Raw genomic sequence first — 16,791 nt, 5'->3', positions numbered from 1 at the left:
GACTTACTGTCTTCAGTGGAACACAAAAGGAGTAATTTTGCAGCACGTCCTGGCTGCTCTTTCCATATACTAAGTGAATGTTGACTGAGGCTTCAAGCTCCACACCATGCAAAATTCCTCCTTTTGTGTTCCAAGAAAATCAGACTGGAACGACATGAGGGTGAGTAAATGACAGAATTTTCATTCTCATTTGAAATACTATTCTGTTGTATCAAGACAACAACTAATTGTCCACACAAAACATTCTTACTTTGAATGCCAGTCTGGGGGGTTCCACTGCTCAAACTCCTTACCCGGCTCTTCAAAGTATGTTTGCAGGAACTTCTGTAGCTCTGAGGATGGGACGGTCTTGTTTGGGAACCCTGAGGTCAGATTTGCAAAAGCCTCCACAACGACCTCTATGGGTAAGCAGGGGAATAGCAGGAAATCACAGGCCTTTTCAGATGAGCATCAGAACAAATCAAACACGTCTGACTCACCAGGAGCTGTAGTCAACTTCATATCTACAAAGTACTTATCATCATCAAACAGTTTAGCCATCTGGACCTGTCGCAGGACTTCTCCTGTGCAGTAGATTGGGCTGGTGGCAACAAACACATGTCAGGCAACTGATGCACAAGAGTAACAGGGTAGTTCATCTGGCACTCACAGGTTAAGCTCATAAAACCAAGATCAATAATGTTCTCTCTACTGCTCTTTAACAAAGGTTCAAAGCTCAGCTTCTCAGCATTCAACACTCCACCTGCTTTGTCAATGACTCAAAGTTCAGCCATAATGAGAATACCATCTGGTGGCTGTTGAAGTCTTTTAAAATATGGTGAGGACCATCTTCAAAGCTCATTTTACATCATAAGATATCCCAAGCAACAAAGAGACACATTTGCAAATGTAAGAGTTTATGCGCAAGTATTAATCACTAATATATTCAGCTTAATATTTAATGTGGTCATCTCATTGGATAATTCAGAAAAGCCTTGATCAAGAAGATTATGGAAACTAACCTGTCACAAGGTGCCAGAAGCATGTTTCCGGAACAGAAAAGGACGGATGAAAAGATTGTCACAATTAAGCAGTGCATCTTGGGGAGCTAAATTATCGATAGTCCGTAGTAACGAACAGTCAGTAAACTGTAGCCTGACTTTTAAAGCTCTGAGCTGTTTATCAATGATTAAGGGGTTAGAGGTCAGTTTAAAATCATACTGCACTGATGAATCATTTTCAGAGCATAACACACCTAGCCTATACTTCGCTGTCAGATATCAGTATGCAGATTGTTACTAGGGGCAGAATGAAAATGTTACATAAGATGAATTTAGGGAAGAAATGAAATCATAACTCAAAATACTGACATCTAGTGAGATAAAGCAGTATTGGAAGCTGACATTTATAAAAGACTTAAAGCACAAACAAGCATACTGTCTTAAGTCTTACAAGTGGAATTCTTCACATTAAGTTCATACACCAAAACAATGAATTTATGTCATGAGAAACTCTGCAAAAAAAAGACACCTTAAACACACATGGAACTTCAGTGAGCTTTATTTTTCAAACAAAAACCATCACAGATGTTAACCATTGCACTTTTACACATCTCAAATCTTTAAAAATGTAGCATCACTGAGAAAAAAATGCCAATTGAAATTACCCAAATTGAAAAGTTGGACCAAAAAAAAAAAAAAAAAAAAAAAAACCTTTGGATTTCTTAAATTTGGTTTGTCATTTTAATCTGCAGTATCCAAAAGTTAAGAAAAAAAAAAAAAAAAAAAAAAAAAAATTTCAAATTTAAGGGCAAAGTTTAGAGATCAAATTTTCCTTACCCTGAACTCCCAAATTGTTCATTTGAAATTTTGAAACCAATTCTCTCCATTTCCCTCCCACCCACTAACCCAGACTGATGTATCCAAGTACCCCTAACACTGAACAGGGCTGCATTTCCCAAAAACGTTGCAAGCCCAAGTAGATCGTAGAACCATTGATACCAATGATCTCTACGATCAACTTAGCTCACGACGCTTTTGAGAAATGCAGCACAGATCAATAAAGTATTGGAATAGGAAAAGATACATCAGGGCAGCAAAAACCTATTCCCACCCACCCCAAAAAAAAAAAAAAAAAAAAAAAAATTATATAGAAGAAAGAGTGGATTTCCAGGTGGCAATTTTTGTATGCTTCAGATAACTATCAAACAGGTGAGATGTTCTCCACCCTATTCTTCTAAATAAAAGGAAAACAAAAAATAAAATCAAAACCCCAACCACCATGGCAAAGACCACAGCACATCCAATCATGTGCTGCTTTACAGCACCTCAGGAATGAACAGTGATTTTCACGGCAAGTGGTTACTGAAAAACACCGGGCTGCTGCCAAAGAGCCCAGTAACTCATATACTCCTCTCTAGAGCTGATCTGTTTAAAAAGCCCCCAAAAGAAACCAAAGCTGATTAGCCTGGTGAACCATTCATGTGCACACTGGGGGTATGTGCTATAGAGAAGAGAATACAAACTTGGATTCAAGCAATGTCACTGGGAAAAGGTTGCAAGTGCTGGAATATGGGGCGAATAATTTTTGCTCATAATTTGGTAACTAACCACAGTTAGATCAAACTTGCTTAATTGTCTCAGGAAAAATAATAGCAACACTCCGCAGTAGACAAAGCAAATCCATTTAGTTAAAAGAAAAAACATCTCACCTGTATTTGACTTTCTAATGGGGACGTTGGTGATGTTAAACTCCAACGTAAAAATCAAAGTAAATTGTGCCAATAATCAAAAAAAGAAAAATTGTATCCCTCCCAACCTCCAGCCCACCCCATAAAGTTACAACCCTCAAAATGTCACGAGTCAAAACACAAAACTTATTCAAAAAGCAGCAGAAGGGCTAAAGTGTCTCAAGCAAGCCTCTGTCAATCCCCAGAAAATAATCATCATCATCATAATCATAATCATAATCATAATAATAATAATAATAATAATAATAATTCACTCAAAAATCTTTAAAGGCTATTAGTGTTTGGGGGGGAGGGGGATAAATATTCCGCTGCAAAAAAAAAAAAAAAAAAAAAAAAAAAAAAAAAAAAAAAAAAAAAAAAAACTCATTTGGTTATCAGCACCCATGAAATACCCATACCCAATCTTAAATACCCTTGTCCCTGCCACAATACTTCCTCAAAACAAAAAAACAAAACTCACCTTCAGTCTAAACACCTCTTCCCTAACCGAGGAAGTGCTCCCAGCATGTGTGCAGGCTGTATTATTGCCCAACCCTTGAACTAAAGTTCAAACTTAAGAGCAGCCCACACTGCAAAAGGTTTAGATTCTTCTGTTAAATCTGTGCAGCATCTTAAGAACACGGTCTTGTTACAAAAAAGAAAAGCCTGCTGACTCACGATGCACTGCATATCTCTGCCGCTACATTATGTCAGTCCATCGTTTAGAAGTCTTGGCATCCAGTTGTTATTTTTTTTTTGTCCATTTTCCTTTTTCCAATGGGAACAAAGTTCCTTTCAATCCTCCCACCCCAAACGGCCTGTTTAAAGTCATCATGTCCTAGTGCCAGTGAACACAAACCCATGTAACAGCTACACATCTCGCTTAGAAATTCAACATTTTTGCACATTGCCAATTTGAGCTGCACTGCAGCGAGTAGCACTATTACATGATGAAAATATTAAATTACCTCTATGATTAGAGTCACCCGAGTTAGGGGACCCTGCTGAGTGCCTCATAAGTCAGTGTTACAAGCAAAAGGCTGGAAAGCAAATAAGCCTCATGTTTTCTCAACCCTAAAATGAGGCCATTTATTTGAGCAACCCACGTCAGGAACTTGTCAACACTGGGTAATGGATGCGAGTCAATTTAGTGAACAAGTGCACCACCTGCTGAAACACTTAGAAGCTTAGACTCAAAACATTTGAACAGTGTTTTTGGATTTAAAAAGAAAATGTGGGAGCCCAATTTTTTTTTATTTGTTATAACAAAAAGGTGGCGCACTACCTGGAAAGGTTTAAACTCGGCTAAACTTAATTCCCATGGGCGAAAATAATGGCATAAGCAAACAAAATAGTGCCGTCCAGTGCTGACAGAATCCTGATTTTAAAAGATCTTTCCAAAATTCTTTTCAAATGGTCATCCAGCCTTTTTAGCTTGTTTTAAAACAATCCATTTAAAAAAAATAAATGAAGTATTTACAAAATGTTTACAATGTGCCAGATCTGTATAAATGGCACATTTAGGACAGAGTGCCTACCCAATAAGAATGCAAAACTGCACTGAAATCAGGAGGAAAAAAGGATGAAGAAAAAGAAACTATGGGAAAGGGAAAAAAATAAAAAATAAAAAGAAATAAATCCACATTCGTCTCAAAGCAGGAGTCCTCATGGCCAAGGAGAAAGGCTGGTCTGAGTCTGGTCAAGTCTCTTAGTGTTGGCCCACTGAAGACAGAGGGGGAAAGAGTTTTGGGTCTCTAGAGGCATGGCATGTTCCATGAGTGGATGAAGGGGGGGGGAGCCATTGAGGGCCTTGTGGGACTTCTGAAAGCTTGCCACAAGAACATTAGCTTCTATCATTGTCATCATGCTCACTGATATCATCTCAGTTCTCCGGGGGGCTTCTCTTCACACCATAGTCAAGTACGCCAGAGACTGCACAAATCGCACATGCCACCCCCATCCTCTCTCCCGCTGTGAAATCCTGTTCTTCATCGCCCCAAAAGTCTACAGGTGGCAAATGCAAAATTATTCTTCTGATGTGAAACAGGAAGGGGCAGACAAGCAATACCAAAAGCCATAGAAAAATCAAGATCATGTCTTAAAATTAAGAGTTATGAAGGGAGAGAAAAAAAAAAAAAAAAAAAAAAAAAATCATATCAGGTTATTACTTTTTGAACAAGTTAGACTGCTTGTTAAGGCACTTGTTTCAAATGACTAGAAACATGAAGATGTGCAGAGGGACAGAGAGAGTGGGGTGAGAATGTGCTTGCAGGCAAGTAGTAGTCTTTTCTTAGGAGATAAATCCTCATGTCCCCTCTTTCCCTCCTCAAGTGATTTGAAGTCTTCAGGATGAAAGTTTCGGTGCAGCAGTCCTTTATTAGGCCATGAGTCCTTCCCGATTATTGGGCCGTTACGACATCACATTCCTTGTGGTGGCACCAGACAGAAAAAAGAAAAAAAAGTAGGGGAAGAGGAAGACAGACGGAAGATATAATTTAAAAAAAAAAAAAAAAAAAATCCCCTATTCCCTATACACAGTAGAGAAGGAAAAAAGGTGGGGATAGGGGACAAAGGATTGGTGATCTGCAAGGGGCAGAAAAATAAAAAGATTGTTAAATCAAATTATACAGAGACATCAAAAGCAGTAGCATGATTGACCTTTGAACTCACCTCTTCTGCTCACAGTTTAACCTCCTCCCCACTCTCACTATGGTACTCGGCCACATATAGACTCTTGTCAATACTGCTGGGAATGGGCTTGATTTCAGTACCCAGCTGTTCTTCAATACCTTTCAGGTTAAAGCGGTCATCATAAGTGATCAAGTTAATGGCGAGACCCAAGTGTCCAAATCGGCCTGTGGGAAGAGAAGGAGAGAGAGTGTCATTAACACGGCTACCCTTTCAAAGCCACTCTTTGGCAAGCAAGGCCATTTCAAATGCAACATTACTTGATCTCAGAGCGGAGACCAAAGCAAAACCTTACTCACCTGATCTGCCAATGCGATGGAGGTACGTCTCCCCAAGTTTGGGGAAATCGAAGTTGATCACCACATTCACAGCTTGTATATCAATTCCTCTTGTGAAGAGATCTAAACAAAAAAAAAAAAAACCCAAAAAAAAAAAAAAAAGTAGGGGTCAAAAACATTAACTTTGATTTAATGAGTACATCATAAATGAGGAAAACGGATTTTCAACCGTCCTTACCAGTGCAGACGAGATTTCGACATAAGCCATTTCTGAAATCATGGAACACACGGTTTCTGTGTTCCTGAACAAAAATTAAAACATGCATTAGCGTAACGAAAATAAGAGAAAATTCAGAAAGTCAACATTCTGGCTGGTTTTAGAAGCCCAAAATAATGGAAATTTAAAATCCTGTACATTCATTACATAAACACTTGCTCCATTTCAAAATTCTGCCAACAGCAGTGCAGTAACACCACAGGCCCCCTTTACTCCCACCTGTCTCATCTTGGCGTGAATGTAGAAACAGGAGTATCCAAGCTGCGAAATCTTCTTGGCCAGGAGCTCCACTCGCTGGGATGAATTGCAGAAGATTATAGACTGATTGATCTGGAGCTGAAAAACAAACAAAAAAAGGATGTCAGCATGTTCTGCCACAGTCAGGAGAACAGTAAAGCTATTTTTCATCTGTAGTCAGATAAAGTGTGGCATGCACAAGGCTCAAAAGGCTTTTACCCTGGAGAACAGAGTATTAAGGCAATGGACTTTCTGCCTTTCAGTCACATAGGCGTAATACTGAGTAACCCCCTTCAGGGTCAGCTCCTCCATCAGGTTTATCTCATAGGGCTTCTGCAGATGGGTGTTCTGTTCACAAAAGCACAGTGTAAATTAATACTTTCTGAACACCTCAGAACACAATTGCATACAATGATTATTGTATTAGGCTTAAAAATGTAGCAAACATACAATAAAGTACAAATCAATGTTTTATTGTTGCCTAGCGTTGCAGAAAACAAAGCATGTCATTCTATTTGCACACACTGGGTGCACACAAAAACGTGACGCACTAGGACTAGACTATTAATGAAATAGTATTTTCATCTTCCTACAATTAAGAAAACAAATCACAGTGATGCTCATTTTGTCACATTTCAAACCCAATGCTCCCTTTACTTTAGAACGGTGTGCTTCTGGTCTTCCCTAAATGTTTAGTGCACTGCAACAAGTTATTTATTGAAACAATTTTTTTAATATTAATTTTGTTTTTATATTGATACGATTTGTATGTCTACATATTTTTTGTTTGTTTTATTATATTTATATTTAAAGCTCAAGAAAATCCACTCTTAAAAACACTTCAATAAGTTTAATAAATGCATGTTTAAAATCAGTAAGTAACTGTTTGATAGCTGTGATTGTCTAAAACATAATCGACCAGCTCTAGCAACCACTGGCCAATTTATGAACAAATGACTTGACTGATTCTTAATGAAACTGGGTAGGGTTGCACCAGCCATTCGTAAGTTCTTAAAGAGATAGTTTACCCCAAAATGAAGATTCTGTCATTAATTACTCACCCTCATGTCATTCTAAAACCGTAAGAATTTCGTTCATTTTCGGAACACAAATGAAGATCTTTTTGATGACAATTTTCATTTTGGGGTAAACTAACCCTTTAAATTGGAACATAAAATCCACACTAGAGGCTTACAAACTAGCTAGTAGTTACTAACTAACCCTACTTTATTCAGTAGAACCATTTGTTCTTAAGGCAGAATGTAGCTAGTAGGGCATAACTCGTAAAGTAATGTGTTGTAGCATAAGACATTTACCTTCAATGATCCAACAGCAGCCTTCAAATATGTGAGCAGAAGCTGTTTAAATGCTGTGAATATCCTTCATTCTAACTTTTGCCACACATAACTAATGGTAAAAATAAGTTTCCATTAAATACAATACTAAATCATGAATAACAATAGGTATGTATGTAAATAACATTCATAAACTATCAATAAATACGGATACAAAACCATAAATTACATTTATTATTTTGCACAAGAGCGCTGCACATAGAGACACACTTTAGGAGGGTTCGTGTTGAAGAGCTGCTAACAAAGTAATCTATTCACAATGTTCTCGCTCTTAAAATGTAAGCAAGTGTAAAAGTCAGCATTATCATATGTCTAAAGAATTGAAGTCTGTCAGGTAAAACAAGAGCTTATTGATGCAGTTCAGTCAGTCTGCTGTTTTATTCCAACCCTTACTCCTGATCGGTGGCTTCCATAAATAAGTTTAATAGTGCAACGCAAAAATATTTAGCAGGGCTCAAGTTATAACTTAGTGCCCATTTGTGTCAAAACTAGGCTAAGCTGTAACTTACGAATAGCTGGTGTAAAAGGCCCTGGTCAAAAAGACTTGTGAACATTAAAGTCATTACTAAGTTGGTACCTAGTTAAAGTTACATGTTCACAATTATTCTGTTATTATTATTAAAAAAATAAAATAAAACAATGCATACTTAAAACAGATGTATTTAAGCACGTTTTTTGTTTTTTTATATCCAAATCAGTGGCCTTACCATGAACTTTTGCACACTTAGTGGGAAGGTGGCAGAGTACAGCAAAATTTGCCTTTGTTTAGGCAAAGAGCTCAGCATCTCCTCCATCATCTGTACAAAGTCCTGCGACAGGAGCTTATCTGCCTACTCGGTAACATGGGTAAAACATCAATGAGACATGAGTTTTACCGTATGGCAATTAAGAAAGTACTGTAATTAGCATAACTGCAAGATTAAGCTCTTATTCACATACCTCATCCAATACGACCATCTGTACTTGATTGACTTTGGCCACTCCCTTTTTGATGAGGTCTAAAATTCTTCCTGGAGTGGCAATGACAACATGCACTACAAAGGCAAGAGTTTAATCCAGTAAGACCCAGGGTTTATGAAAGGAATATGTACAGTAGTTCAAATCATTTTAAAACAGTTCCCGCTCGCTTATGATCACTTGCCTGTTTCGTCAAGTCTCATGATGTCATCACGAAGGTTGGTTCCACCTGTAGTTGCCATAACCTTGACCCCGCCCATGTGTTTGCTGACCTGGATACAGATCTGGCTGACTTGTAGAGCCAGTTCTCTAGTGGGCACAATGACCAACGCTGCAAAAAGCATTTAAAAGCATGAAGTCACTTAAAAGAAAGAGAAATTGTGTATAAAACCTATAATGGTGAAACTTAATGATCCCCAACGTCGTCTTGTAAATGTATCAAATCCAAAACAGTCACTGACCTTGTATGCTGTCTTTCTTCAGGTCAATGCGTTCAAGTAAGGGAATGAGGTAGGCGCCACTTTTTCCTGTGCCGTTCTTGGCTCTGGCTAGAATGTCCCTCCCAGACAACGCAATGGGAATGCTCTCCTCCTGCGGGGATGAGTGAGAACACAGTAATGAGCAGATTGGTCCGACTAAATGCAGACTTCTCTTGCCTTACACTGAATGAAAACTGTATGGTCACTAATAGATAAAAAGGCCTAAACGGTCTGAATCCAGTTTCCAAAAGAGACATTATCATTCACTTAAAGTGAGCTCAAATACAGACTAAAATAATTCATACACATTGACTGGCAAAACTAATGAGACAGCAATTTAAAATGTGAATTCTGCATGTCTATGAGTAAATGAGAGCCATAGTTTAGTCTACTACATGTGTTTTTTCATGCTATAACTTTTTAAAGTGGAAGAAAAGACTCACTTCGCACTGCTACTTGTATTGAGGCACTACAGCAATCTGTCACGTCACATTTAGGAGCATCAAAATGCCATTTAGCCTATTGTTTGAATTGTGTGATAAAATGACATTTTGAAAGTTGACACTTCGTAGAACCTTCTTTTGAGTTGCTTTTTTAAACTGTTAATGTTAACCTTCCATAAACTAAACACGAGACATTTTCTTTACACACAGCACAAGATGCAGTCTGACACGTTTTTCCACCCTCTTTTGATTGACAGGATACACTTGGCTCTGATCATCAGCTGTTGTTAAACAATTGGACGATAGCTGACAGTGGAAAATAATTGCTTCTATCGGTCCACCGATCACTGACTGATACGTCGGTGCAGCCCTAATAATACAACTAAAAATATTAAGAAATCACAATTTTTTTTGTCCATGTTTTATTTTCAACAGCAAACATCTATTGTGCAGTACCTTACTTGCAAAAAAGGAAAAAAAAAAAAAAAAAAAAAATTTACATTTTAAAAGATTCAATGAAATAGTTTTATACCATCATTTGATTACCACCATGTTTGATAAATTTGTATAGCATAGTTTTATTTAATGTCATGTCAGCATCTGTGGCTATTTTCATGGCAAAACCTGAATTACAAAATTACAGCAATTAACGTATGATAAAATTCTAAAACCTTTTCTGGTAAAATCTTACTAAACAAGTCCTTAAGTGAGCTTACTTCATAAGTGTTTTCTACTTGATAAATTTGTATTAAATCAAATCCAGAATTAAACAATTTCTGAAAATAAATAAAATGCATTTAGCAGACTTATCCAAAGAGAGCCTTCTTATTCTTATTTAAATTATTATAGTTTTATTCATTCAATTGATTAAACATTGATTATTAATTTAACCATTAAAATGGAATCGATTAAAAAAAAAAAAATTAGCAACAAATAAAACTAATTTCATGGGGCTATTTACATGGCATTTGGGTCTCAGGTGATTAGCTCTTTAAAAATAACAAAAATAAATAAATAATAAATCCAGAATTTAGATTGCTTTCTCGAGGTATATCAGAACTCTTTAGCTAGGAGTGATCACATCTGAAATATCTGCCATCATCACGTGTCTGTTTGGTTGCCTCTTACCTGTATAGGTGACGGTTTCTCCCAGCCCATTTCAAAGATGCCCATAAGCAGCTCCCGTTTCAAGCAGTAATCCTCAAACTCATTTCCCTTGGTCGCCGTCACATCCTGTAAATTTCACAATGATTGCACTTCAGAGTTTTCCAGATTGCATCAAGCACATCAGAGAAATATTCTGTTTCAGAGGCTACCTTTTTTTTTTTTTTTTTTTTTTTTTTTTTTTTTTAAACAGACATTAGAGCTGCACGATTCTGGATAAACCGAGAATAAGAGGTCGATCGATTGATCGGTGATCGGCAAAAATCCACACCATTAGGTTTTCCCGGGTTACATCCAGCTGCTGAGAAGGGTCCGCTGTCATTACAGTACAAGAGCGGCCTCTAGAGGCGAAATAAAAACTATCACTGACGCCTTGTGGAGTTTGTTTTGACACGAGACTGCGTGCTGCATAGAGCAGGCCACTTCTGATGTGGATTTAGTACATATCATAAAGTCATTTGCAACAGCAGCATGTTTGCCGTCGAGGCTGAGAGGACGCTAACATTAGTAGTACCTCAAGCAGTTAAAACAATGTGGGGGAAAAAAAATAAAATTTTTACATGCATGTCCGACCCAAAATGTTTAATGTCAATTGATACCATCTGTTTGCATTAGTTTATATCTAGCTGGTCATTTTTATGCATTCGTTAAAGCTAGTGACACAAGAAAGCAAACTGAACCGACAGAAACACATACAAATCAGAAATGCATTTATTAAAAAAAATAAAAAAATAAATAAATAAATCACTAATACATATATTGCCATTTTGATTAGATAATCATGACTGTTTGGATTTATATGAAATGGTAACGTTACAATAGGGCTGGGTATTGACAATTTTCACGATTCGATTTCTATTCACATGCGATTCGATTACGATTTTGATTCGATTCAATTCGATATCGATTATTTTGGATGTAGTATATCAGTTACAGTACATGGCAAATTTTCTAGAGGAAAAAAAAAAAAAAAAATCCCTTACTTGAATGCTGTAAACTACAACATGGGAGTCAGTTGATGCTACTTTAATAATTAAGGTTAAAATTAACTTATTTATATACAAACACTTAAATTATAAATTATGTTTTTTTATAATAAATAAAGTTTAAAATTACATAATCATTTCTACTCCAATTCATTTTATTATGCATTAAATATTGAAGAACAATGAATATATAACGGTGCATATATTTATCAGCTATATTTATCAGAATGCTGCTTTCTAGAGTTCACTTTTCTTGCTGACTAATGAGTTTATGGTCACTGAATATGTTTTTCTGAAGTAAACGTGACATTGTTTACAAGCTGTTTTATTGACGTCTTTCCGAGGTTGAAACACTGATTGAGCTATTACACAAGACATGATACGGATTTTGGTAAGTTGTACTGTATATTTTAACATACCTTCAGATGTTTAGTCATGTTTATATCGCGCTGTAACTGGTATTAAGGCGGGGGAGAGGATGTTCACATGCGCGCCGTGCTGCTGCTTCTCTTTAACTGAGGCGCTAAAGCGATCTGTCACATCACATTAAACAGCGCCAAAGTGGTATTTATTTTTTGAATCTCATAAGATGGACGTCATTTGAAATCTGAGACTTTGTTTCATATCAAAAGTAACAAAGCACAAAGATTATTGCGATTTATTGGATGGGAGGCGCACTACATGTTCTGTTCATTCATCAACTGAAAACAGACTAGACTAATCGATTCTTAAGATTTAAGAATTGATATCGGTTCGTAAAAATAAGAATCGATTAAAAACGAGAAATCAATATTGTTTACCCAGCCCTACTTTACAATAAGAGTCCATTTGTAACATTAAGGCAGGGCTGGGGAACATTGATACTAGAGGGCCATTGTCCTGCAGAGTTTAGCTCCAAACCTAATTAAACACACCTGAAGCTAATCAAGGTCTTCAGGACAATGGCCCTCCAGGATCAACGTTCCTCACCCATTGTGTGACATTTGATTGCAAGCTGTTTTATTGCGGTCTTTCTGCGGTTGAAACTCTGACTATGTGATTACATTAGAGCTGGATTCATTTCAGTAAGTTGTACTGTATCTTTCAACATACGTTTTAATATTCATTCATGTTTATTTCGTGCTGTAATAGCAGAAAAGAGGAAGAGATAATAGGTTCACGTGCCGCTTGACCTGAGGCGCTACAACGATCTGTCACTCCACATTAAAGAGCGCCAAAACCACATGCATTGTTTGAATCCCGTAATAAAATTGACAATTTAAAAGTTAAGACTTTGTTTTATATCAAAAGTAACCTGATCTGTCGGCGTGCTGTCTGTGTCCTCTATGCTCTGCTATGTATCTTTCACTGCGTGAGAAAATGGACGTGTGGCGAACAGTGAGATTGCATAAGAGTTGGTGGCCCTGCATGACAGCATTTTTTGTAGTTATGCTAAACATTATGTTTTATGCCATGTTAAACTCCCACATTTTACGGGTTCGACTTCGTTTGTACCAGAGTTTGCACTATGCACTCTGAAGCAGCGCGTCTTCTAATGGATTCGATCTGGGAGGGCTGCTATACAGTATTGTGCTACAGAGCCCCACTGGTCAAACCGTGTTATTGCAGGCCCTTCAAATAGATCATATGAGATCAAAAGCCTATTCGACAAAAATATTTGTCAACAATTTTTTTTATTGTTGACGTTGTCGATAATGTCGACTAATCGTTTCAGCCCTACCTACTGGTGTAACGATGTAATTGATAATCTTATTTGAAGCGTCAATTTTCAAAAGGTGATCACATGGGTGTCTGAATCAAGATTATGATCTTTTAACAATTAACCATGCAGCTCTAACAGACACACAAGTAAACTAGTTAAAGATGGACTTACTGAAGTTCTCATGCGCAAATCCTTCGGAGGAAGCTTTAGATTCTTCTTCCAGTCATCCCCAGGCCTGATTTATAAAAAAAAAAAAAAAAAAAAATTAAAATCCCAATCATCACCATTATAAAACAGCACTCACTGCATCATCTGCACTCCCTCAAGGACTTACTTGATGATAGTGTTGGCTGTGGGTGCAGGCTGGGAGTTGCCATTGTTAACTGTGCTGGAGGCTTTGACCTGGGCAGGCTGCATTGTTTGGGACCCCCCTCCACCTCCTCCAGGACCCCCTGCTGGCTTTACAGAGCCTCGCATTTGGCCATTCTGATTCGATAGTCCCAGAATCACTGGATTCTCCATTCTGGCTGTACTCATGACTAAAATAGTCTATCCTCCAAACAGCGAGTGACAAACAACAGTGGAGATAACACTATCTTGATGGGCTTGCAAAACAATTCACAAGTTGTCCTTCCCACAGCTTTCGCAGTGTCCAAAGCACACGAAAAAAAAAAAGTTAAAGCAATATTTTTACTAGTTCTTTGTTCCTCAATATGCAAGTCTCTTGTGGAACATCTCAATATGAATGTCACTCAAGCAACAGGTCACAGATATTATAAGCAGGGAGATTAGCTTCAATTATCCTTCCATGAATGAGTGAATCTTTCCTCTGCAAAAGGAAAGTTTCACAGACCAGGGGCCAGGAAGCCAGTGTTAGTCTTTTCAATGATTCTGTCCATTCCTTTCTCTCAAATTAGTCAACATCAACTATTTTCCACCTGTGTGTGAGAGAAAGAGCATCTTAAAGCACATATCATGAAATGTCAAACAAAACCACCAATCAAGATTTTAGTCAACGCCGATACCATTTATGTAGGACAGGGGTAATTTCCCCGAATAGATTCTTATTAACACAACTTTACAAAAACATTACCTTAACGGATCATTCTTGTATCACATTTAGAAAAAAAAAAATTCTGTGTTTTGATAGGAAATAAAATACCCCCCCTCGTGGTGCAACGGACACGGGGTCCGTGTTTGGCTGACATTATGCAAAAAAAAAAAAAAAAAAAAAAAAAAAAAAAAAAAAAAAAGTGTATATTGCTTAAAACAGGAAAAAAAAGACAAAACTTGATTATTTTAAAAGCACACTTTACACAATATACAATAGCACTTTGACTATTTGATGTAATCTTTAAGATTACATTTTAAAAGATTGAATTAAAATGCTTTTAGACCTTCATTTGATTACCACGGATTGATTTCTAAATCAAATCCAGAATTTAAACAGACAACATTAAAAACATCAAATATCCCCATAAACAGTCGTTTATGGCTTAGGTGAACTAAATTAAGAAAGAAAACCAGATGTGTAATAGTATTTTGGGTCCACGCATTCGATCTTAAAGTGACAGCAGCCTATATTCCTGCTGCTTTCTGTGTCATGAATGTTAATCAATAGGGCTGGGACAATACATTGATGCATCGTGCATCAAGAAATGATTCTGGATCAATTCTGATATTTTCCATTTGTTTCGCGATTCTCAATTCAATTCAATTCACATTTATTTGTATAGCGCTTTTCACGATACATATCGTTTCAAAGCAGCTTTACAGAGAATGCATGTCAACATTACAATTTGGAGACTGCAGTTAGCTAATAATGTAATAATTTAGGCGATTAACATACAATCACTGTTAGCAATGTAATTGGAGGTAGAAGCAAAGAGCTCCTGGAAAAATGAATTACATATTAACAATAATTAGGATTTATAGAATGTGAATGTGCGTGTTGATCCAGATGTTGCATCTTCTGAAGTCATCGCAGATTCTCTTTCGAATCAATTCTGAATTGTTAAAAACACCTTAGTATTGTAAAAAAATAAATAAATATTTTAATTAGGATACATTTTTATGAATTCAATTGATTAGACATGATTTATATTAAACTATTTAACCATTTAAAATATTTACACAATATTTAATTCACAAAATCACAAAAAAGACGTGCACAATTCTTTGACAAAGCGGTTACTACATTTTGAAAGTGACAAGTGAGGTTTTATCACCTCTGTTGCCTTCTCAAAATGGCAAAACGTGTTTTGACTAATCTGCCTATCATTAATACAGACCAATTTGAGTAGTAATAGAGTAGTGCGCTGTCAACACAACACATTTACACTAAATTGTAATGTTACAGCAGCAAAAGAGTTAACACACTGGAGAAGGAATTATAAACAGAAAAGCTCTGGCAGAAGTGGCATACTAAGATCACTCGTAATCAATCTGGTAAAGCCTCTGTGAGGAGGAGGGGGAAAAAAAAAAAAAAATACCCATGCATGGTTTGAACATACGAACAAGGACCATAAACCTTATTAGATGTCAAATCTGACCTCAATAATGATGGCAGCAGCACCTGGCACAAAGTCAACACGATAGGCCTCATATTAAAACAGCCTCTCCGGTACTTAAACCATTTTCAGATTACATAGACATTAATATGGTGACTTCGCTGATGTTGTGTGTTTGTAAAACAGATGCAGGAGCACTTTGACTAAACAGCTGTGGAATCTAGTTAAAATTAAAGACAAGGTAAAGGGTAGTTAGCTAAAGTTAACTGAAAGTCCATAGTTCACTAAACTCACTAACGGAACACGGTAAACCAATGTATCTCAATGTAACCAATGTTACTCTGTCTTTATTTAGTTAACACTATTAAATTTTAACCGTCTTGTTTCAACACATTCACAACGTGAAACTCGCTGTCACGCAGTTAATGCTAATGTTTAGCTAAGCAGCTATCCATTGCGGCTTCATATTAGTCAGAATTTAACAGTCGGATAACGTTTAAACAGTTAGGGAATACAGCTATAATAAAACCATTTTGACATGTTGCTTCGGTAAGAAGCAAAGTTAAATATTTGAACTGTGTGGGAGAAAAAAAAATATTAGCACTGTGCTAGAGCTCATTAGCTTTTGCGTCCACACAGGCCGCACGCGAATGAACCCCTTAAAGATTCACAATTAATGATCTAAATCACTAAACACCCATTTTTATAAAAGTATAAGACATCGGTAAGAAAACATTTACCGCTTACTAAAGCAATTAGCTGAATGCTGTAACGGAGACAAAAATATTCATGACACCACAGACAAATATATAAACACGCAGCTACAAAGAAACCCACAAAAAAGACTTAAAATCTAACTATAAACCGCATAAATTTGACTTTCTGTAAACTTACCTAATGTGGCTGAGAATATCTTTCTGCGTGTTTGTGAATTATCGGTGTAGAGCTCTGACATATATTTAGGGGTGTAAAGCGAGTGTGTAAGATGGCTTCCAGTCATCTTTAAAC

The 16,791-nt window shown here is 36.9% G+C and overlaps 2 protein-coding genes across 2 annotated transcripts in view; both read right to left on the bottom strand.

The window, feature by feature from the left end:
* treh (trehalase (brush-border membrane glycoprotein)) overlaps window positions 1-5,203 on the bottom strand; it is a 20,026-nt gene extending 14,823 nt beyond the window's left edge. The window contains exons 1-4 of the mRNA XM_051870429.1: window positions 4,876-5,203; window positions 1,002-4,711; window positions 480-580; window positions 251-398 (exon numbers count right to left, since the gene is read on the bottom strand). Coding sequence (XP_051726389.1) covers window positions 251-398; window positions 480-580; window positions 1,002-1,078 — 326 coding nt within the window. The 5' untranslated portion in view covers window positions 1,079-4,711; window positions 4,876-5,203. The remainder of the gene's footprint in view (window positions 1-250; window positions 399-479; window positions 581-1,001; window positions 4,712-4,875) is intronic.
* On the bottom strand, window positions 1,524-16,791 carry ddx6 (DEAD (Asp-Glu-Ala-Asp) box helicase 6). Its single transcript, XM_051870431.1, has 14 exons — window positions 16,678-16,791; window positions 13,608-14,211; window positions 13,445-13,508; window positions 10,550-10,654; window positions 8,961-9,090; window positions 8,684-8,830; window positions 8,482-8,576; window positions 8,250-8,372; window positions 6,407-6,535; window positions 6,170-6,286; window positions 5,912-5,975; window positions 5,695-5,796; window positions 5,378-5,562; window positions 1,524-5,290 (listed from the first exon to the last, which is right to left on the bottom strand). The coding sequence occupies exons 2-13, from the start codon at window positions 13,808-13,810 to the stop codon at window positions 5,387-5,389; spliced, it is 1,455 nt and encodes a 484-aa protein (XP_051726391.1). The 5' UTR covers window positions 13,811-14,211; window positions 16,678-16,791; the 3' UTR covers window positions 1,524-5,290; window positions 5,378-5,386.

This window comes from Ctenopharyngodon idella, chromosome 18 (assembly GCF_019924925.1).
Source record: "Ctenopharyngodon idella isolate HZGC_01 chromosome 18, HZGC01, whole genome shotgun sequence".
Taxonomy (NCBI): domain Eukaryota; kingdom Metazoa; phylum Chordata; class Actinopteri; order Cypriniformes; family Xenocyprididae; genus Ctenopharyngodon; species Ctenopharyngodon idella.
The sequence above is the reverse complement of the archived record's forward strand: the minus strand, read 5'-3'. Positions and strand labels throughout refer to the sequence as shown.

What these genes read in the sequence shown, in the direction of transcription:
- ddx6 (XM_051870431.1), bottom strand. Translation starts at nt 13,810, where the DNA reads ATGAGTACAGCCAGAATGGAGAATCCAGTGATTCTGGGACTATCGAAT. An exon ending in AGATGGTCGTATTGGATGAG is followed by an intron (nt 8,373 to 8,481) that starts GTATGTGAATAA and finishes GTTACCGAGTAG; the next exon opens with GCAGATAAGCTCCTGTCGCA. An exon ending in TCGAAATCTCGTCTGCACTG is followed by an intron (nt 5,797 to 5,911) that starts GTAAGGACGGTT and finishes TTTTTTGTTTAG; the next exon opens with ATCTCTTCACAAGAGGAATT.